Genomic DNA, 22,180 nt, shown 5'->3' with positions numbered 1-22,180 from the left:
TCAATTTCAAAACCTGACCATTTAAACCGAATTTACTATACTAATATCCTTGAAGTTTCCATTCGGATTACAAGCTTAAGTTACCATAAATTTTATATTATAAATGAGTAAGTAATATACAAATTATATATAATCCAACTAAATCAAAAAACTTATATCAAACGTTAATAAATTTACAAATATTATAGATTTCAACTAGTAATTAAATTAAAAATATAATATATATTAAGGTAAATTTATTTTTAAAAAGATATGTTGCAAAAAGGTATAAATTGTTGTAAATACAGTAACAAATGTGTCACATATTTTACCACATACTTTTACTCAAATTTTCTTGCAAAATAGCCACAACTCATAACCGTTGAATATTTCTTGCAAAATTTGCAAAACATTTTTGTATGTCGTAATAATGTTACTAATTTGTAACGAAAAAATGCAATAGACAATTTTGTCACTAAGTTGCAATAAATCTGTAATAAAATTATTACGTGCATTCATCATTGCAAAAATATAGCAAAAAATATTACAAAATTTTAACGAATTCGATCATTGCAAAAATATCGTGGCAATAGCACTATTTTCTTGTAGTGGAAATATATGTATATTAGCATGCCATCTGAAATTTATGGCGACAAAGTTTGCTTTGAGTGTTATTATTGCACCTGTTCTATGTCTGAACACGGCATGTTATTTTAGTGTCTTTTGTGAACAAAACTAACTCTAGCTATTTGGATAGAACATCGAAGGTTTACTTGAAATAATAGTGTCTTTTGTCTTCAATTTATTTTTCTCTTTGTGTTAAGAATCACAAGCAATTCTAGTAATTAAGGAATCTTTCCTACGTAAATATCCCAAAGTTCACACAAAAAAAACTTCCAGCCTTTAACCCTTTACAATTTATTCGGTTTTCTTTTCCCTTTTTTTTCAGTCAGACGATTACATAATGAAAATAGAAACTAAAGAAATTTGTATTTAAATTGGTAATTATTTCGCCGAAGTCCTAGCCAAGTAGAAGTAAGTAGCCAATGATCTGAACTTTTTATGGATTTTAAACTGTTATATACAATTATATTTTATATTTAGGTTTTTTGGGACATAAAGCTGATGTGGATCGAACAGATGTGTGTATATCTTTAAATATCCTTCAGTCACGTTCACGTACTCCCTAATCCAATTATAGTTAAGCCATCCGATCACGTACGGCTTTCTTAAATTAAATGGTTCTCTAACTAATCGAATTCTATTTTTTGGTAATCCGAAAACACTACAAAAAATAAATTTATTGAGACGTATTTTTAAGATAAAAAAATTTTGTCACAAATTTATGACATTTTAAATACAATATTATGATTAAGAATATAATGAGTAAATTTATTTGTCATAAATTCATAGTATTTTCGTCACTATATTATGATGAAAAAAGTCATAATCAAAATTTGTCACAATTAATGACAAATATGCTAAGATAATAATAATCATCATTTTTATGACTACATTGTGACCGATATGTTGTTGCAAATTAGTTAGAAATAAATACATGTCTATGAAATAAGTATATACATATGTAACCTTGTGAAGCCGAATGATTCAAAGCATCAAAAAAAAAAACTGATATCTTTACCTTTTATCACTCTCCTCTCTTTGTGTTCACATAGAGAAAAAGAATTTATCACCATGGAGCCTGTTCATCTTCCAAACTTCATGGAGCCTGTTCATCTTCCAAACCAAGAACTTGATCTCTTCCTTACCTTCAGACAAAGATTTCACTGGTAATGGTCTCTACAACTACAAAGGTTGTTGGTACTATCCAAACATACTCCAAGCCGTTCTTGACATCCAAAAACATTTGAAGCCACGAGATACTGATATAATCATGGTTTCTATGCCCAAAGGTGGAACCACTTGGCTCAAATCCCTAGTTTTCGTTGTTGTGCATCGAGATGAATACCGTGAAAACCCCCAAATCCATCCTTTGCTTTCACAAAACCCTCATGACCTTGTCACATTTCTTGAGATTGAGTTATATGCTAATAGCCAAACTCCAGATCTAGATCTCACAAAGTTTCCTTCTCCTATAATCTTTTCTACACATATGCACTTACAAGCATTGCGTGAAGCCACCAAAGAGGCTTCTCCACCTTGCAAAATCGTGTATGTGTCTAGAGGTATCAAAGACACGTTTATTTCCAGTTGGCATTTTAGAAACATGTTACATCGCACCAAGATGGATCAAGCCGCTTTTGAGCTCATGTTTGATGCATATTGTAGAGGAGTTATTTTATATGGACCCTATTGGGAACATGTATTAAGCTATTGGAAAGGGAGTCTGGAAGATAAGGAGAATGTTCTTTTTATGAGGTATGAGGAGATAATTGAGGAGCCTCTTGTTCAGGTCAAGAGACTCGCCGAGTTCTTGAATTATCCATTCACTGAGAAAGAAGAAGAAAGTGGATTGGTGGACGAGATCTTGAAGCTGTGTAGTTTACAAAATTTAAGCAATTTGGAGGTTAATAAAAGTGGGAAAACGAGAATTGGTATAGATACTCAGGTATTCTTTAGGAAAGGTGAAGTTGGTGATTGGAAGAATAATCTTACTCCTCATATGGCCAAAACCTTTGATGAGATTACTGAACACAGATTACAAGGTTCCGGTTTGATATTTCAATAAGGTTGTGTTATGTTTTTGGATTTGAAATTTCATGGTGTATTTTTCTTCTAAATTTCATGTATCTTCTTCTATGAATTGAACTTTGTTGATTTTGTTTCGTTGAAATAATTTTAAGTTACTCTAGTTTAGTTTCAAGAACAACAAAACGAAATATATATTTTTCTTGTATAGGTTTGCTATGGTCTTTTGAAAGTCTTTTGAGTGGGCCGGTTAATTGTAGTATTCGTTTCATTGTAGGTTTAATGTGGGCGTTTTGAAAGCCTATCAAGATTTTATTTATTTATTCATTGTTTCTCTTATTTGAAGAAGTTTGACAAAGATAACTTGTTTTTGAAGAAGTAAGAAAGAAGCAAAAACTTTTTTTCAGACAATGTGGCGATAGAATCAGAAATATAACAACATTTCCTGTACCATATTGGGAGATTGGTTTTTTAAAAAGAATTTCGGTTCGAAACCTTTAGCAACGACAATATTATCTCAGGGGTGGCTACATTAGAATATTTTAATTTTGTAAGTTACTTTTAAGCTAAAGCTAAAGAAATGTTTGGTCTAATATTTTAAACATTCGTGGAAAACATGTTTGGCTGATTTTATGGGGCCACGGCTGGAGAACAAGATTCGTGGGTTATATATCCATCATATTTTACTTTATAAATACGTTACTGGAAATAATAAAGATGGTGAACAACATAATTAGTTGTTTTTGATATTGACGGTTCAACTATATATACTTTTTAACATTATAAAAAGTTATTTTGTAAAAAGGAATCACACTTTTGATACGTAAATATGTATGCATGCCATATGAAATTATTGGCGACAAAGTTTGCTTTGAGTGTTATTATTACACATGTTATTTAGGTTATCTATGTCTAAACTCTGAACAAGGCATGCATATAAATTTTAGTGTCTTTTGTAACAAATCTCTTGAAACTTGGATCGAACATCGAAGGGTTTATTTGATACTTGAAAGATTAGATCTTTAAATTTCTTTTTTCTTTAACACGCTCTCTGCCTCCAATTTACCTCACTCGTGTACAAAACGAAGAATCAACACAAAAAAATGTAATGATCCACAGACCACAGGCAATATAATTCTAGCTATTAAGCGGAAATATCCCAAAAATCCACCAAAAAAATGTACTCAATTCTTCAGCCTTGAACCTTACAATTTATTAAGTTTTCTTTCTATCTTTCAGTCACACGATTACATACCGAGGTTACTGGACACATGCTCTTTGTTTTATACGAAAATAAGTTCAAGAAATTTGTATAATCTTTTGTTCTGACTCTGTTTTTAAGCCTATGTGGCTGGAAGAACAACTGTGTAAGGATATTGTTACATAAATACAAATTCATATTTGGAGGGAAAAAAATGTATTTAAATTAGTATTATTCTCCCAAGTCCTAGCCAAGTAGAAATAGCCAATGATCTGAGCTTTATGGATTTTAAATTGTTATATACAATTTGGTTTTGCAGACATAAAGCTGATGTGAATCGAACAGATGTGTATCTTTGAAGATCCTTTAGTCACTTTCACGTACTCCCTAATCCAATTATAGTTGAGCCATCGGATCACGTACGGCTTTCTTAAATTAAATGTTTCTCTAACTGTTCGAATTCTAATTTTCCTTGACTATTTAATTCTTAAAAAACTATCTATCTCACATCAATACAATATAAGTTTTGGTAATCCAAAAAAATAAAACCCATAAAATTTACATTTAAATATTATTTAGTACATTCTTGATATACATCTTAATCAACGATTTTTGGTCAAATTTGGTCGACACCAATATCCGGAAAAGAATTATTGTTATTGTTTTTAGTGCTCGCTGCTTGGTGGATTCAAAAATTGTTGGGATTTGATGTTTATCTGAAAATTGGTGGACAACTCGAAATAGAAAAAAAAAAAAAAAAAAAAAGCTTAGAAACAATGAATAACTAAATTTCATGCGTTAGTCTGAAATATGCATCGCTTGCGTATATCATCATGCAATTCATTGATATGCTTGAAAAAGATAATCAAAAATATCTATATATGAAGACCACAAGATTGCTTTCTCAAAATCAACGAAACCCTAAATGGAGACGTTTGCAAGAAATTAGGGATCCCATTATTTCAATTTTCGTCGGAGAAGAAGAAATGTAAAACCCTAGCAATGTCATTTCGATGGAGACAAGAGCTGACGTGAAGTGAGCCTTAGGGATCCCTTAAATAGAAACTTCATTAGGTGATAGCTACATCCATAGTACCCTCTAGTTTTCTTTTGAACAACCATGCATAGCCTTAAGTTTATATTCCAATCCGATCTACATTGTTTTTCTAAGACCCCAAAAGGTTTGGTAGTTATATTAGTGCCAACGTGTATGAGTTTTGATATTGGCTGGCCATACAGAAACATGCGACCAGCATGGCTCCTCCTTCTACGAACTTCTCTTTCAACTATATCCTGAACATGCGAACTCCATTCTTTATTTTGTCTTCTTTCATATTTGCTTTTCTATCGTGTTTTAATGTTTTATATATTCCATAGAGGAAGGTATTAGGAGTAACATGTGACCGGCATGACCCTCTTTTTACGCATTCTAAAAACACAAATCTCTTCTCCTTTATCTATTCTATCAAATTATTTTTCATTAGAATTTGTAAGTTTTTTTTTATTAAACTTTCAAACTCAAATCACACAATGTTTTGTAAACTTTAGTTGTTTTATATTCTTGCAAGCATGACAACCTTAATGTTACCCACCGTTAGTATCCGCTACGTACTGTTATTCCGATAAACTTAAAGATCTAATTAATTCAAAAACCAATCATTAACCAGTAGATCCATGTAAAGGGTACGTCAAGAATAAGTCTATAACAAATATATATGAATGTTTGATTACATTGGTACTGAAAAAACTGATGTCAAAATAAATATTGAGCAAAATAAACTGGGTTAAAAAAATTATTATTTTTGTTAACATGCATCATGTACTTACGTGCATGTCATATGTTTCTTTTTGTAAAAATAGTGAGCACACGTGGCGAGCTTAGATGTAACAAAGGAACGTCATTGATTCTCACTGGTTTAGAAACTAATTCACGTCAGCCTCTGAGATTCCTTATAAAAGACTCACTTTGTTCCTCTAACAAACTAAACTAAACTCTTTCTTTCATTTGATTCTGTTTGCTCCCGATACACACACTTTTTACACATCCTAGAGATATGTCGATCTCCGGAGCTGTGCTTAGTGGTTTGGGTTCTTCTTCGTTCTTGATGAGCGGAAGCAATAGAAGCAGCGTTGGCCGTGGAGCTATGATAGCTGGCCGAAAGAATGTAATCACTGCACCTCAGCGCAAGAAGTCGTGGGTCCCGGCGGCCGTGAAAGGTGGTGCCAACTCTAATAACGACCCCAAATGGCTTGACAATGCCTCGTAAGTCAATGCATGTGTTTGGACATACTTGAGATCGACATAAATATTTGGTGAATTTTTTATTTTTTTTTGTCACCGTATTATTTGATGATTACGTGAAATGTTTTGATACTATTAATAGAAATATTGGGATACAATTTTTGATTATCATTTTGATTTAGTATATAACTCCTATTTAAAAATTAGAATCTAAAACTATATATTTAATAATTTATTCTAGGAAATGAGATAATTGTTTATTAGAAATGACACTGAAAAACGAAACCGATATAACTAACTGAAACAAAAAAAAAACCTAGAAGAATGACAACTAATTTGAAACGGATGTATTATTATACAAATTATTGTAATAAATTTTGAGTAAATGTCTGTCACACATTATAGACAGAAAGCTTCGGAGTACGTGAAGGAGAAGGGAAGTGAAGTGGAACAAGTGTCTGCTCAAAAGGGACAAGAGCTTCAAAGTCATATGGAGAGAGCAAAAGACTACATTTTCGGGAAAGCTGGTGAAGCAATGGACTCGGTGGCTGAAAATGCAAAGAGGGCTTCCGAGTTTGTGACGGAAAAAGGCAAAGAGACGAAGGAAGAAGCTGCTTCAATGACAGAGAACGCCAAAGACTTCATTGTTGAAAAAGCAGGTGACGTGAAAGATTCAGCGACGGATATGAAAAATAAAACGGCCAAGTACGTCGGAGATAAAGCAGCGGAGGCTAAAGAAGCCATATTGCCTCCAAAAACTGATGTATAGACTAATATTGTGTTGCTAATTAAATGACATTCTCATATTTGGAGCCCTAAACATATAAACAAATAAACATATATTGAGGCAATGTAGAAAAAGGATTACTGTTATTTATAAATAGCGCGGTTAATTATTCGGATTAGAATCTTAACTTTTTTTTTGATAAAGAATTAAAATCTTTACTTACATAAAGTATATATAGAGAGGCTTAACTAAATGCAAAATAATTCAATGTTGATATAGTGTAGACGTTCTTTAATTAAGTCTTAACTTTTAACCATTATAAAGACTGGTATACTTAACCATTATACGTGAATATAACGAACACAACTTTGGTGGTTTACACAAACGAAAAAGAAAAAAAAAACCAGCACAACGTTGGTGAACCACACTAGTATGTGTTTTGTTCTTTGCTTTTTATTCTTTTTTAGTTTTACCAACATCCGTAATATTATACATAGACATATTTAAGTTACCTTCAAGGTTTAGTCTATTTTCAAAAAGATACGTTTTCTAAAAATACCAATTTATGTTTATATAAATCAAAAGTTTCTTAATTAGCAAGATTTAATTTTTTTTTTGTAATACCAAATCTGTTTTAAAGGTTATGGGTGTTGTAGAACTATTCTTACATGATTAGAACTCTTGGAAAGTTTAATCCTTTCCAACTTGTTCTATCTATCTTATATTTTTAAAAGGTTGTTCTATATTTATTATTAAAAACAGAACTAAGAATATTATTTCACAAAAGTATGTATTATTTAAGAAGTATTAAGAGAGTATAATTATTAGAAAGAAGAAGAGAATGAGCAATGAAGGGCCACATGCGGCCGGCATGGTCCCTCCGTATAGGCATTTCTATTTGCCCCCTAAACATTTGACCTTCGAAACCGCATGCTTTTGATCCTCTTCTTTATTATATTATATTTTTCATTATGTTATTATTCAATAGAATATAATCACCAATCAAACTCAACTAGACTTTTTGTTATATATACTACTAGATGTTAATTCGTATCTTGAAATTATGTTCGTATCAAGCATGTCAATGCGGCGTGATTCTGTTATCTCACCTTGGTAAGAAATTATGAAAAATTCACCAAAAGTAATGGGAATTATTTGTGCGTGACATGTGAAACATTTTTCCTAAGATTCTGGTCCTTGTCAAGTGCATAAGTGTTCATGTTCTTTACATTCTAAACATCCAAAATCTTTGTAGTGTATTAAAGCATGACATATTCGGCCAATTCAAAAAAAATTCGGAAATAGAGTTCAAAATAAATTATTAATGTACAGAAAATTATGGTATGTAAAAAACACAATCCAGTTCAACTTGGAATCTTACATTTTGAATATATTAGTACTATATAGTACAACAATCCATGTTTGGTTTTTCTATAACTACCACCAAAATCATAAAATTTCAAAGATACTACCATAAACTTCATATTTATGAACTTTATACAAACTTTTGATTGAATCTATTGATTTTAATTTGGATTATTGTTACTATATAGTATATATTTTTTTAAATATCTTTGTTAATTTGGGTGTTGCATAGTTGGTTTGGCTTGACACTACTATGTATATCATTATCTATATATATATATATATATATATTATGGAGAAAAAAAAGTTAGAGTTCAGAGATTTATTTAAAATAATTGCATTTCTTTTCATGTCAAGTGGCGTATTTTCTACTATTTTCTATATATCTATACTCCAAAAAAAAAAAAAAAAAGCCTAATTTAATTCTCATTTATAATTCAAATATATCTCTATGAATTTGTATATGTAGTCAAAACTTCATCAATTTGTTTCTAATAACCAATTTTTAAAAAATCTCCTAAACCCGGAGATAAAATAAATACTGTCTATAATCCTCCTACTATTTTTAGAAAAGAAAATCTCCAAAATCGGAGATAAATAATGTAATTGGCTACCAAAAAAAAACAAAAAAACACCTAAACCGGTATGATTATCCTGAAAAAAAAAGCAAGGGCGGCTACTAACGTGCGCATCGGGTATTTATTTATGAGTAAAGAAGAAAGACTCGTCCTCAAATCCTCATCATAATAACAAAATTGGGTGTGTGTGTGTGTGTGTCTGTCTGTGTGGACTCTCTCCTTCTTCTTCTTCTTCTTTGCAGGTTTTGAGGAGAATCGTGTCGGCTGAATCTGTGTCAGACACACCACTCTCTTCTCAGTAATTTTTTCTCATCTCTCTCTCTCTCTCTCTCTTGAGTTTTTTTTTTAATTCCATTTTTTAATTATTAGTAATTTTTTTCTTTCTCCTTCATATATAGTAATAGTACAGTATATAAATTAACAAACTTTTCTTGGTTTTCTTCTTCTTCTCCTCTGGCAATTACAGTTGCAAAGTCTTCGTCTTTCTTCTTCTTCCTCCAGAGACATACATCGATCATTAACAGAAAAAAAAGGGAAAGGATTCAATTTTTGCCCCCTTTTTTGATTCTCTTCTACACATATCCCCAAACGAAATCGAGAATGGGTTCGTTTCCTTGTCTCTGTTTCTGTTTCTATATTCCATTTTGATTCTTGATTTTTAAAAAAAAAAAAAATCCGAATTCGTCTCCGATGATTAGTTTCCAGAACTGGGTTTTCTTCAATTTTAGGTCTTTCCTTTGTTTTTTAACATTTCTAGGGTTTAGTCTCTGTTTTTAACCATTTCAAAGGGGTCTTTGTTTTGATTCAATCAATTGGGTTTTGGATTAGTTTGTTGATGATATCATTTTTTTTTTTTTTTTGTTCAGATGTTTGTTTGAGCTATTCATATAATATGGATGATGAGATTGCAAAGTTCATCAAAAGAGTAAATCCACCAAGGTAATTTGAACTTTGTTCTGTTCTTCTTCTTCCATAAGTTATGATCTATCTTTTCAATTTTAGGCTGAGTTTCATTTGCTTATCATTTTTTAGGGTTGTGATCGATAACGAAGTTTGCAAGGATGTCACTGTCATTAAGGTAATCAAAATTTATCACCGTGTTAGGTTTTGATTTGAGTAGAATGGAAGAAATGAAGTATAAACATTTGTGTTTTTGTTATAGGTGGATAGTGCGAATAAACATGGAATACTTCTGGAGGTTGTTCAAGTTTTGACTGAGCTTAATCTCACCATTAAGAAAGCGTATATCTCATCTGATGGTGGCTGGTTTATGGATGTATTCAATGTTACTGATCATGAAGGGAACAAAGTCACCGATGATATCGTTCTTGAATATATTCGTACAGTAAGTAATAGCGATCCTTTCTTTGGTTTATTATTCGATTTTGGTTAGTTTTGATGATATGGTTATTAATTCGTTTGTGGTGTGTGATTGTTGGCAGTCTCTTGGCCCTGATGAGTCTTCTTGCTTCAGTCCATCAATGAGATCATCTATTGGTGTCAAACAATCTGTCGACTTCACTGTGATTGAGCTTACAGGAACTGACAGACCCGGTTTGTTGTCTGAGCTTTGCGCTGTCCTGATGGATCTGCAGTGCAATGTGGTAAACGCTGAGATATGGACGCATAGAGCAAAAGCAGCAGCGGTTTTGCAAGTAACCGACGAAGAAACCTGCTCTGCAATCACTGATCCAGAGAGGTTATCCAAAATCAGGAAACTTCTTGGTTATGTGCTTACAGGTGGATGCAGTGGCAGAAGATTCCGTGAACCTAAAACCACGGTTTCTTCTTCTCTCAATGAAACTCACACGGACCGTAAGCTTCATCAATTGATGTTTGCGGATAGAGATTACGATGAGTGGGAGAATAATGTTGAAGATGGGGATAAATGTGGGAGAGTCATTCCAGATGTGGATGTCTCCAACTTGCATGATTTGGATTACTCAATTGTGATGATCAAATGTAAAGACAGACCAAAGCTTCTTTTCGATACCGTCTTTACTTTGACGGATATGAAGTACGTGGTTTCACATGCCAGCATTGATGCTGAAGGTCCCGAAGCATATCAGGTGCTTATACATCTCTGCAAAATTTGCTTAAGCTCTGTATTTTATTTGAATCACAGGTTAGTCTTTTATACTGTTATCTGAGTTCTCGGGTTTTTGTAGGAATACTACATAAGACATACGGATGGATCTCCAGTCAAATCCGAGGCAGAAAGACAGCGAGTGATCAAATGTCTAAAAGCAGCAATCCAAAGAAGAGTCTCTGAGGTAAAAAAAATGGTTGTGATTTGCTTGAAGGAGCATGATAAGAATTTGGTGTGTTGTGACTTAACATTTAGGTTCATGTTTCTATGTTTTCAGGGATTAAAGCTTGAGCTTTGCACTTCAGATAGAGTAGGATTACTCTCAGATGTGACTCGGATATTCCGTGAAAACAGTCTTACAGTAACAAGAGCTGAAGTGAAGACAAAAGGAGACAAAGCTCTCAACACGTTCTATGTGAGAGACGCTTCTGGCTACCAAGTTGATGCTAAAACCATAGAATCCATTAGACAAGTCATTGGTCAGACGATACTTCAAGTGAAAGGCGGAAACACAGACGCTAAACCGAGTCCTCAAGATTCACCAACAGGGTTTCTTTTCGGGGTATTCAAGTCGAGATCTTTCGTCAACTTCGGGTTGATCAGATCCTAATCCATGAAGGAGGGAACTGTTTCCTCTAATTGTAAATGACCATAAGTACATTGTGTGAATATGTAGATAAAAAAGAAGCTTTTAGGACAGTAAAGTTTAGAATTCTTTTACAGGGTTTATTACATAGTATAGAATCTTGTGTAGGAAGGATTTGGTTTTATATTTGTGGCTGTATATAAATTGGATTCTTCTTTACTTGTTGTTGTTACTTGTTACCAGTCACTTTCGAATCGCTGGTTTGGTAAATCTCATTAGATTTCATTTGACTGGCCCAGTTGAAACATCTTTTTCAGAAGGTGATAGATTTTTTTTTTTTGGGAAACAGCTCATAATTTAGTACTACTAATCTTTAATAAAATAATTGGGTCATGTATTATATAATGCACACTTTGGCACAAAGTCATACGAGTAACAAATACTGGGTCATGATCCTTGTTGATTGGTGTGCCACATCTTTGACCATGACTGTTGCCGAGTGTCACATGTTGTATCCATAAGTTTCTCTCTATCGTTTTATTATATTTTAAATATGAATCAAAATTGAGAAAAAGTTGAACCCACGAAGAGTATTAGTACTATTTGTTTTTGTTGTTTTTCATTTATAATGATTTGTTGTGATGTGTATATTGCTCTCATCACGATCGTTTACAATCTAATATTGGACGGCAATATTGATCTAGTTTCGTATAAAAATAATGCCACAATGTTCCCACAGGCCCCGACAGAAACTAAAAGACATCACATCTGAAAGGCTTTTACAGACTGAGCCAAACAAAAGCAGAAAATTCAGATAAGAGACAAAAGAGACAAACGATAAATAAAGAAAAAAAGTTTTCAAAATAAACTTAATAAAGAAAGAATAGAGAGTTTCAGTTTTTTCAAACACCAATTTATGTTTTAATATGTTTATATAAACTTTAAATCAGTTTTACAAGGCACAAAAGAACGAGACAGACCAATCTCAGATTCTCAAGTCTCAACCTATTATTCACGTACCAATATTACTGTCCCAATATGTATCCTAGATTCCTCCTAGTTGACATGCACGTACCAATATTACTGTCCTCATGAGTAGGTTTTTAGACTTGTAGTTGAGGTTTTAAAGGTGAAACATAAGTTCCCAGGATTTCAGTTTATATATATATATTTTTTTTTTTTTTGCAATTTTGAAAATTTATTTTGTCATATCATTATAACATCATTATCATGCTACTATCATGCTATCATCATCATACCATCATGGCATCATCACATAGAGAAGAAACAAAAAAGAGGACAAAATTCTCGTATAGTTTCATCTTGTATCATTGCCTGATCATTGAATTCAAATATAACTAAATTCATTGCCTTTGGAAAAATAAATAATAGATCAAGTATGTTAAAATTTGTCTCATTTCCCCATTGAAATTTGTGTATGAACTATTCGTCCCTAGAAATTCCAAATCAACTGCAAACTGTACCATCAAATACTATAATACACAATCGTAATTTAAGATCTCCTCCTAGTAAATTGCACTGGAGTTTTATTTATATCTTCTAAAAATCGTTTGACATCACATCTACAGCTATAAAAATCACATGTAACACTCACTCCCTCTCCAAAAGTAAAATAAAATCTGAAAATTGTGACAATCAAATACAGAATCTATCAAAATGGGCTACAAAGAAGACATGTTGACATTTCTTCGAATCGGGGTGGCGGTCATAGGTTTCGTCGGAACTGTTGTCGGTTTCTTCTCCGGAATGGGCTCTAGCCTTGAGAGGAAGACCATGAAGGCACCAGGAAAGGATGCTCGAATTTTCAGGGATGTTTTCGAAAGCAACCCGAAAGGCTATTTTCGAAACCTGCGTAACAAATGAGTGATTTTATTATGTAGCCATTAATATTTATGGGTTTCTATTTTATGATTTAATAAGAAGAATAACAATACTAGCTAGGTTTCATGTGATATGTCATATGTACCGTGTTATGATTGTTATGTTTTAATAAAAGCTTATTTTTTTACTCATTTTGTTGCTCAATATTCATTGATCGTGAGTTGTTACTATATATTTTGATATATAGTCACTCTGAGATTTACATAGACTCATCTCCAATTTTGATTTATAAACATAAAAAGATACAATTTGAACAATTACGTACGGGAGAAGAAGAAGAGAGTACGTGTTTGTGACAGTGGTTATCAGATTTTATATATGATGAAGATAAAATCTATAACAAAATGCTCAATTTGTAAAGTGGATTGAACGTAACATAACATAATAAAGCAATGTTACTTACTTATGTATTGGACTCTATAAGTGGTGTCTTAAAACTAAAAGAAATAGTAGTGTGAACTTATTTTCCTAATAGTAAAGGGATTATATAGGTTAGTATCTCCACTCTCTATTTTTTACCGGTTTACTTTTGAATTTTCATGCATGCAATTAATACTAACCTCATATAATGTAGGGAATATCTCTCTCCATTATGTATCTCTTACCGTTTGGTATTCTTTTTTTTTTTTTTTTAAACAGCTGCTTGCATTGATTAATTTGGACAGTGATCCTCATGGAGGATGTTTACAAGGAAACTTGGAGCATAAGAATGAGAAATATAAGTCAAATGATTTTGAAAAATTGATTTGGCTAATAGATCTGCTTTGTTGTTATTGCGCCTTGTCCATTGAAACTTGACTTCTTCAAAATTCTGCTTGAGATGGTTAATTTCTCTTACCCATGTGTGCCATCTAAAACTTTGTTGTTCGCCGTTTATTAATCTCATGACTTTGAGATTATCACCTTCGAAAATTATCCGTGTGAATCCTTGTCTCAATGTCTCCTTTATTGCTATAACAAGCGCTTGAAGTTCTGCTTCTATTGGTGCATAGCATCTCGATCCTATGCTGCATCCTGCATTTATATAAAAACCTTATGAATCTCTAAGTATCCAGCCTGCTTGTGAAGCTGTTTCATTCTGACCAAATTTGCAGTCCACATTGCATTTAATGAATCCTTCTTGTGGTTTTCTCCATTGTGAGGGTTGTGATCTTGCATTCTGTCCTCTTGAACTTTGAGTTGTCTGTTCTAAAGACCATATGTCCACCCAATCCATTGCTTCTTTTAGCGCAAACTGAAAATCCTCTTGCCAACTGTAGACTTTTTGTTGGTACAGCCACATATTTCTACTTTTCCATAATCTCCATAGCAACCAAAATGGAAGTTGTCGTTCCAGCTTTGTATACTCATCCTTATTGTGGCGGTTGATAATAATCTTTATCCTCTCAGCCATAGAGTAATCTTGTGCATACATCTCGGTATAAAGAGCTTGTTGTGTCTGCCAGAGGTCTCGTGCATGTTGGCATTCGAACAGAAAGTGCGAAATAGATTCTTCAGCCTGTAAACATCTTGGACAAATGGAGTTATTTGTTATCCGGCGACGAGTTAGTTCAACTCTCACTGCCAAAGCATTTGTTAGGATTCTCCAGAGAAAATGTTTTAATTTCGGAGCAGTCTTGGTTTTCCACATTGCAGTCTTCAGATCATGATGAATTAAAGGCACACCATCTTGGTTTCCATAATCTTCCAGGTGAGTTGCTAACCAGTAACCCGATTTAACCGTATAGATTCCAGAATCATTCTAATGCCAACCCAATAGATCTGGTTGTTCCGTTTGGTATTCTATTTAAATTTATTTTATTCTATTTATTCATTTGTCTACTGAAACGTTAAATAAAGTATGTAGTATCAACTTAACAAACTTAAACCGCTAGACCGCTGATATATCATGGTTTTTACGGTTTTTAACCATGATATAAGTGTACTTTTTGAATCTTTTGATTTGTTTCTAGGTTATTTTTGAGTCTGTACAGGTTATTTAGGAGTTTGACACGGATGGAGCAATATGGAACAATTTGGATCATTTTGGAGCACTTTACCGAAGGAAATCAAGTTGGAGTCGGATCAGGATACTAGCATCGATCGACACCACACAAAGGAGCACCGATCGACACTCATGTTTACCCGACGAGAGAACAACAAATTTGGAAGTTTTACAAATTTGCCCAAAGTCTTCTCTAATTGCAACATAAACCCCTGGACGTATTTTAGGATGTATATATATTGTTTTTGGGTTTTAGAAACCCTTAAGTTATTTTCTAGCAGTTTTTGAGAGAAGGATATTGAGAGCTTTTGGGAGAGATAGATCTGAATTCTTTGTAGAGAGAAGATTTCTTGAAGTCCCTCTTTTACTTTTAATATCTATTGCATGTTATTCAGAATTATGATTTGTGCTTTATTTAACATGTCTGAATAATTTGCTTGTTAAGTTTAGAGTTTTTCATAGGGTTTTTATGATTTATTAGATCTGAGATTTTTAGAGTTCTTAATCTTTTATGATCTTCATCCTTGGTTGTTCTTCACAATAATTCTTGATTGATCACCTAGAATTGTTATCTTAGGGAAATAAATTGATATGACAATATAATTGTTTTCCTGATTAAACCATTGATGAGCAGAATTGTTTCTTACAATGAGATTTGAATTAATAATTCTGTGAACTTATCTAAACCTGTTTTTAAAGCTGATTTATTACCTAGAATTTTACAAAGAGATTTGGATTTCTGGTTTTAAATTTAGATAATATTTGCAGTGAGAACTGATTTATTTTACAAAAGTGTTTAGAGTTCTAGATCTGTTCTTAATTGCTTGAACCTTAATTATTTTATTGATTTAATATTTCATAATTTTCTGAGAAATTCCCTAGGCTTAACTCTTTTGATTTTCTGGATTTACAACACTTTCTTTTAAATATTTGCATTGCTTTAATTTTAATTCAATTTAACTTGTTTAGCGTAAATTTACAAAACTTTACAATCTATTGTGTTTGATCTTGAGTCTCTGTGGATTCGACCCCTAAGTACTGCAGTGATCTCTTGTTTGAGAGAGTAGCTCTAGGGATTAATTTGAGCTTATCAAATTTTGACTCTCTGATCCACCATTAGATTTACGTTTTTAATTTCGTCTAAACTTTTCTTTTTATTTTCTACTTACACGTTTTTGTTTTTCTTCTCTTTGGTGTTTCAGGTGCATGCCTCCTAGACCTCACACAAGGAGCAACAAATCTGGTCCTACTGTGAATTTGTCAAACAAAGAGTTGGGAAAACTTGAACGTGAGAACAGAAAAGCAGCTAAATCTCTGAAGATGGTTAATACGATCATTCTGATGCGTGATGAGGCTGGTGTTTTGAGGGATCAGGAGGGCCACTTGCGCAATGAGCAGGGCCAAAAGCTTGATGCAGAAGGAAATGTGATTCCTGAACCTGTTGTCAACGAACAGGCTGTTGTGAACCAGCAAGGTGGTGTCGTTGATGATCCAGATCTTGGTGTCGATCGACACCAACCAGGTGGCATCGATCGACACCAACCTGCAGATATGCATGGAGCTGCCTACCACGTACAGAACCCAGTTCGACGACAGGAGAACAACCGGGATCTGATCAGGACTATTGCTGATTACAATCGGGCTGATCTGGTGTATGAGAACCGGTCTGCTATTGTTCTCCCCCTTTTCAGAGGAATGATTTTGAGTTGAAACCTGCATACTTTCAACTAGTTGGGCAGAGACCTTTCTCTGCTTTGCCCAATGAGAAGCCCTTGGATCACATTGAGCATTTTGAGGATCTGGTGACTAGCATCAAGGCTAATGGGGTAACTGAGAACTACATCTTTTGCAAACTCTTCCCCTACTCACTTGCAGGAGAGGCATCTCAATGTTTGAAACAGCTGCCTGCTGGATCATTGACAAGCTGGCGTGATGTCAAGGTGGCCTTCCTCAACCACTTCTATGATGATGCAATGTCAGATGAGTTGAGAATCAAGCTGTCTTCCTTCAAGCAGAGACCAGATGAAGCTTTCAAAGCAGCTTGGGTAAGATTCAAGGCTTATCAAAGGGACTGTCCACACCATGGTTTCTCAAGGGTTCAATTGCTAAGTATCTTCATCAGAGGGTGTGACTGGGAGTATCAGTTGGCTTTAGATGCTGCAAGTCATGGGAATTTCAAAACAAGGATGCCTGAAGATGCTGAATTGTTAATTGAGAACTTAGCTGCTAGCAATAGTACTAAGAGAGCAGATGCTGAAAGGAAGAGACTACATGGAGGATATGACTTACACCAGTTAGCTTCTGTTAATGCTAAGCTGGATTCTGTGCATAATCTCCTTGTGGGTAAGAAATCTGTTCATTTTGCTGATGAAGTTGAGACATATGAGCCAGAATCTGATCAAGGAAATCATGAGGAAGAGGAGGTTCACTATGTCTATGGGAATCAGGGGCAGAGGTTTGGAAATCAGCAAGGTAGTAGGCCTTACAGTGGAAACAGCCAGCGCAGTAACTTTCAGGGCAACTCTTCTGGTTTCACACCCAAACCTGAATATCAGAAGCAGCAACAAAACAGTGGATTCACAAGGACTTATGGCAACAACTCATATCAGTCTCCACCTCCTAAGTCAGCTGAAACTAGTAAGATGGAAGCTATGCTTGAGCAGCTTTTGCAAGGCCAAGAGCAGATGACAGTGACTTTCAATGGCAAGCTGGATAACGTCTACACTGATCTTAATGGGAAGTTTGAAGCTTTGAACATCCATGTCAAGAAGCTGGAAAGTCAGGTTGCGCAGACTGCTGGGTCTGTAAAAAGGCAAGAAGGTTATCTCCCTTCAAGAACTGAATCAAATCCTAAACATTCTTGCAATGCAGTGACTTTGAGAAGTGGCAAACAACTCCATCCTATACCCCAGAAGAATCAAACTGATGATCTACAGGAGTTGATTGATATAGACGACGAAGAGGATGTTTCTGCCGAGCCAGTATCGACCGACACACATGGGCATCGGTCGACACCCAAACCATGCGAAGTTTCGGACAAAATCCCAGAACAAAGCGTCGATCGACACCAACCAGGTGGCATCGATCAACGCCAACCATGGACAGAAACTGCGAATGTGAGGTCTCCTACTCCAGTTGCAGAAAGAGTTTACACACCTAAGGTTCCATTCCCCAAGAATCCAAGGAAGTCTAAACAAGAGCTAGATGATGCTAAGTGCAAAGCCATGATGGATAAGCTTATTCTTGAGTTGCCTTTGGTTGATGCTGTTAAGACTTCCCCAATGCTTAGGAGATATGTCAAGAGGATGGTAACCAAGGATTTTAATGCTGAGCAAGGAGTTATGATGATATCAGCCCAAGTCAGTGCCATCATTCAGAACAAGATCCCAAAAAAACTTCCTGATCTAGGGAGCTTTGTTCTTGACTGCACTATCTTCACTGACAGATTTGCTAGATCTTTGTGTGATCTTGGTTCTAGTGTCAACCTTATGCCAAGATCAGTAGCACTCAGCCTGGGAATGACAGACTTCCAGCCTACTAAGCTCACTCTCATCCTTGCTGACCGGTCTGTTCGCATTCCAGATGGTGTTCTTGAAGATGTTCCAATTAAGATTGGTGAGTGCTTGATACCTACTGATTTTGTGGTGTTAAAGTATGAGGAGGAACCCAAGGACCCTCTTATTCTGGGACGATCATTCTTAGCTACTGCTGGAGCTATAATTGATGTCAAGAAGGGTTAGATTGGTCTCAACATTGGTGATTTACAAATGCGTTTTGACATGGAGAAGCTGGTTAAGAGGCCTACCATTGATGGCCAGACATTCTATGTAGACACATTGTCTAATCTGGCTGAGGAGATATTCCAGGAGCTGCATCCTGAGGATCCTTTAGAGAGAGCATTGGTTGCTTCTACTGAAGAAGCTGAGCATCTAGATGACTTTGCTGCTGGGTATGTCAAACTGCTTGATGCTAATGAACAAGTGAAGAAGCTGGTTGCACAAGAAGAATTGGTTAGTACTTCTTCACAAGCTGCAAAGGTTTCTGATTGGAGTCTTGAAAAAGCTCCAAAAGTTGATCTCAAGCCACTTCCTGCAGGTTTAAAGTATGCATATCTAGGTGAGAACTCTTCTTATCCTGTTATTGTTAGTGCTTCCTTAAACAATGCAGAGCTCACTTTACTGCTAAGCAAGCTGCACAAGTTTCGCAAAGCTCTTGGCTATTCTCTTGATGATATTGCAGGAATCTCTCCAGACTTGTGTATGCATAGGATTCATCTTGAGGAAGGAGCTAAGACATCCATTGAGCATCAGAGGAGGCTGAATCCGAATCTGCAAGATATTGTCAAGAAGGAGATCATGAAGCTGCTGAATGCTGGGATCATCTATCCAATATCTGACAGCAATTGGGTTAGTCCGGTACATGTTGTTCCTAAGAAGGGTGGTGTCACAGTGGTGAAGAATGACAAGAATGAGCTGATCCCTACAAGGACAATTACTGGTCATCGGATGTGCATAGACTACAAGAAGTTGAATGCTGCAACAAGGAAAGATCACTTCGCACTTCCTTTCATTGACCAGATGTTGGAGAGGTTAGCTAATCATCCATACTACTGCTTTTTGGATGGTTACTCAGGCTTTTTCCAGATTCCTATTCATCCTGATGACCAAGAGAAGACCACTTTCACTTGTCCCTATGGTACCTTCGCTTACCGCAGAATGCCTTTTGGTCTCTGTAATGCTCCTGCAACATTTCAGAGATGCATGATGTCAATCTTCACTGATATGATTGAAGATTATATGGAGGTGTTCATGGATGATTTTTCAGTTTATGGATCTTCATTCAAAAGCTGTTTGGATAATCTCTGTAAGGTGCTAGCAAGGTGTGAAGAGAAGCATTTGGTGCTAAACTGGGAAAAATGTCATTTTATGGTTAGAGATGGCATAGTGCTTGGCCACAGGGTTTCAGAAGCATGAATAGAAGTTGACCGCGCTAAGATAGAGGTGATGACAAGTCTTCAACTACCAGAGAATGTGAAGGCAGTGAGGAGCTTTCTTGGACATGCAGGGTTCTATAGGCGATTTATCAAAGATTTCAGCAAGATAGCAAGACCACTTTCTGCTTTGTTGTGCAAAGATGTCAAGTTTGAATTCACTGATGAATGTCGCATGGCCTTTGAGAGGATTAAGTAGGAGCTTGTGAGTGCACCTATTGTTCAGCCACCAGATTGGGATCTTCCTTTTGAAGTAATGTGTGATGCTAGTGACTTTGCAGTGGGAGCAGTGCTGGGACAAAGAAAAGATAAGAAACTTCATGCAATCTACTATGCAAGCAGGACACTTGATGAGGTACAAAGAAGTTATGCAACAACAGAGAAGGAGTTGTTGGCTGTGGTGTTTGCTTTTGAGAAGTTTAGATCTTATCTGGTTGGTTCAAAAGTCATTGTTCATACTGATCATGCTGCATTAAGGTACTTGATGCAGAAGAAGGATGCTAAGCCTAGACTTTTGAGATGGATTCTTCTTCTACAAGAGTTTGACATTGAAGTGAGGGATAAGAAGGGGATAGAGAATGGTGTTGCTGATCACTTGTCCAGGATTAGGATTGATGATGATGTTCCAATTCGTGATTGTCTTCCTGAAGAGCATGTTTATTTTGTTGATACTGGGTTTCGGACTGATGATTCCACGAATTTGTCTTCGGATGCATGTGGTGTCGATCGACACCATACTAGCATTGATCGACACCCTTTGTTTCCCGAATCAGATTGGTCGAATGATGGAGATTTAGCTGCTGTGGCTAGCTCCAATCAACCTTAGTATGCTGATATTGCCAATTATCTTGCTACAGAGGTAGAACCTGATCAATTCACAGGCTATCATAAGAAGAGGTTCTTGAGAGAGCTAAGGAGATATTATTGGGATGAGCCTTATCTGTATAAGCATTGCAGTGATGGTGTTTACAGAAGATGTCTAGCTGAGACAGAAGTTCCTGATGTTCTTTTTCACTGTCATGGATCAGATTATGCTGGACACTTTGCTACTTTCAAGACAGTGTCTAAGGTTCTACAAGCTGGGTTTTGGTGGCCAACAATGTTCAAGGATGCTAATGAGTTTGTCTCCAGATGTGATGCTTGTCAGCGGAAAGGTCAGATTAGCAAGAGGCATGAGATGCCACAAAACTTTATCCTTGAGGTTGAAGTTTTTGATTGCTGGGGCATTGACTTTATGGGACTATTCCCTTCCTCTTACAAGAATGAATACATCTTAGTGGCTGTTGACTATGTCTCCAAGTGGGTTGAAGCAATTGCAAGTCCAACCAATGATTCTGCTGTGGTTCTTAAGCTGTTTAAGACCATTATTTTTCCGCGGTTTGGAGTTCCTAGAATTGTCATCAGTGATGGAGGTAAGCACTTTATCAATAAAGTGTTTGAGAAGCTGCTGAAAAAGTATGGTGTTAAACATAGAGTGGCTAGTCCATATCATCCTCAAACTAGTGGACAAGTTGAGGTTTCCAACAGGCAGATTAAGGAGATCTTAGAGAAAACAGTGGGTGTTACAAGGAAAGATTGGGCTATGAAGCTTGATGATGCACTTTGGGCATATAGAACTGCTTATAAAACACCACTTGGCACAACTCCTTTCCATCTGCTTTATGGGAAAGCCTGTCATCTTCCAGTGGAGTTAGAGCACAAAGCAGCCTGGGCAGTCAAGTTGATGAATTTTGATGCCAAGACAGCTTCAGAGAGAAGGTTAGTGCAGTTGAATGAGTTAGATGAGCTGAGATTTCATGCATTTGAGAATTCCAAGCTGTACAAGGAGAGGACCAAGGCTTATCATGATAAGAAGATCATCTCCAGACAATTTGAGCCTAATGACCAG

At 35.3% G+C, this 22,180-nt stretch overlaps 2 protein-coding genes and 2 pseudogenes across 4 annotated transcripts; 3 read left to right on the top strand and 1 right to left on the bottom strand.

The window, feature by feature from the left end:
- Positions 1-1,591: 1,591 nt before the first annotated feature.
- On the top strand, positions 1,592-2,773 carry LOC104714942 (cytosolic sulfotransferase 11 pseudogene; annotated as a pseudogene). Its single transcript, XR_015567098.1, has one exon. The product of XR_015567098.1 is annotated as a cytosolic sulfotransferase 11 pseudogene (transcript).
- A 3,035-nt stretch (positions 2,774-5,808) lies between these two features.
- LOC104710288 (protein COLD-REGULATED 15B, chloroplastic-like) lies at positions 5,809-6,967 on the top strand. Its single transcript, XM_087467430.1, has 2 exons — positions 5,809-6,092; positions 6,477-6,967. Exons 1-2 carry the CDS (start codon positions 5,884-5,886, stop codon positions 6,838-6,840), a joined length of 573 nt encoding a protein of 190 aa, XP_087323556.1. The 5' UTR covers positions 5,809-5,883; the 3' UTR covers positions 6,841-6,967.
- Positions 6,968-8,101: 1,134 nt separating this feature from the next.
- On the top strand, positions 8,102-11,635 carry LOC104710287 (ACT domain-containing protein ACR5-like). 2 transcript variants are annotated; one of them, XM_087466669.1, is made up of 8 exons: positions 8,738-9,039; positions 9,208-9,345; positions 9,608-9,680; positions 9,774-9,819; positions 9,904-10,086; positions 10,184-10,810; positions 10,910-11,014; positions 11,108-11,635. In XM_087466669.1, exons 2-8 carry the CDS (start codon positions 9,342-9,344, stop codon positions 11,438-11,440), a joined length of 1,371 nt encoding a protein of 456 aa, XP_087322795.1. In that variant the 5' UTR covers positions 8,738-9,039; positions 9,208-9,341; the 3' UTR covers positions 11,441-11,635. The 2 variants fall into 2 exon arrangements, with proteins under 2 accessions (XP_087322796.1, XP_087322795.1); XM_087466670.1 differs by lacking the exon at positions 9,208-9,345 and having other exon boundaries at positions 8,102-9,039.
- A 5,655-nt stretch (positions 11,636-17,290) lies between these two features.
- On the bottom strand, positions 17,291-17,391 carry LOC147937652 (small nucleolar RNA R71; annotated as a pseudogene).
- Positions 17,392-22,180: the final 4,789 nt, after the last annotated feature.

This window comes from Camelina sativa, chromosome 9 (genome assembly GCF_030686135.1).
Source record: "Camelina sativa cultivar CO46 ecotype springtype chromosome 9, ASM3068613v1".
Lineage (NCBI taxonomy): Eukaryota > Viridiplantae > Streptophyta > Magnoliopsida > Brassicales > Brassicaceae > Camelina > Camelina sativa.
The sequence above is the reverse complement of the archived record's forward strand: the minus strand, read 5'-3'. Positions and strand labels throughout refer to the sequence as shown.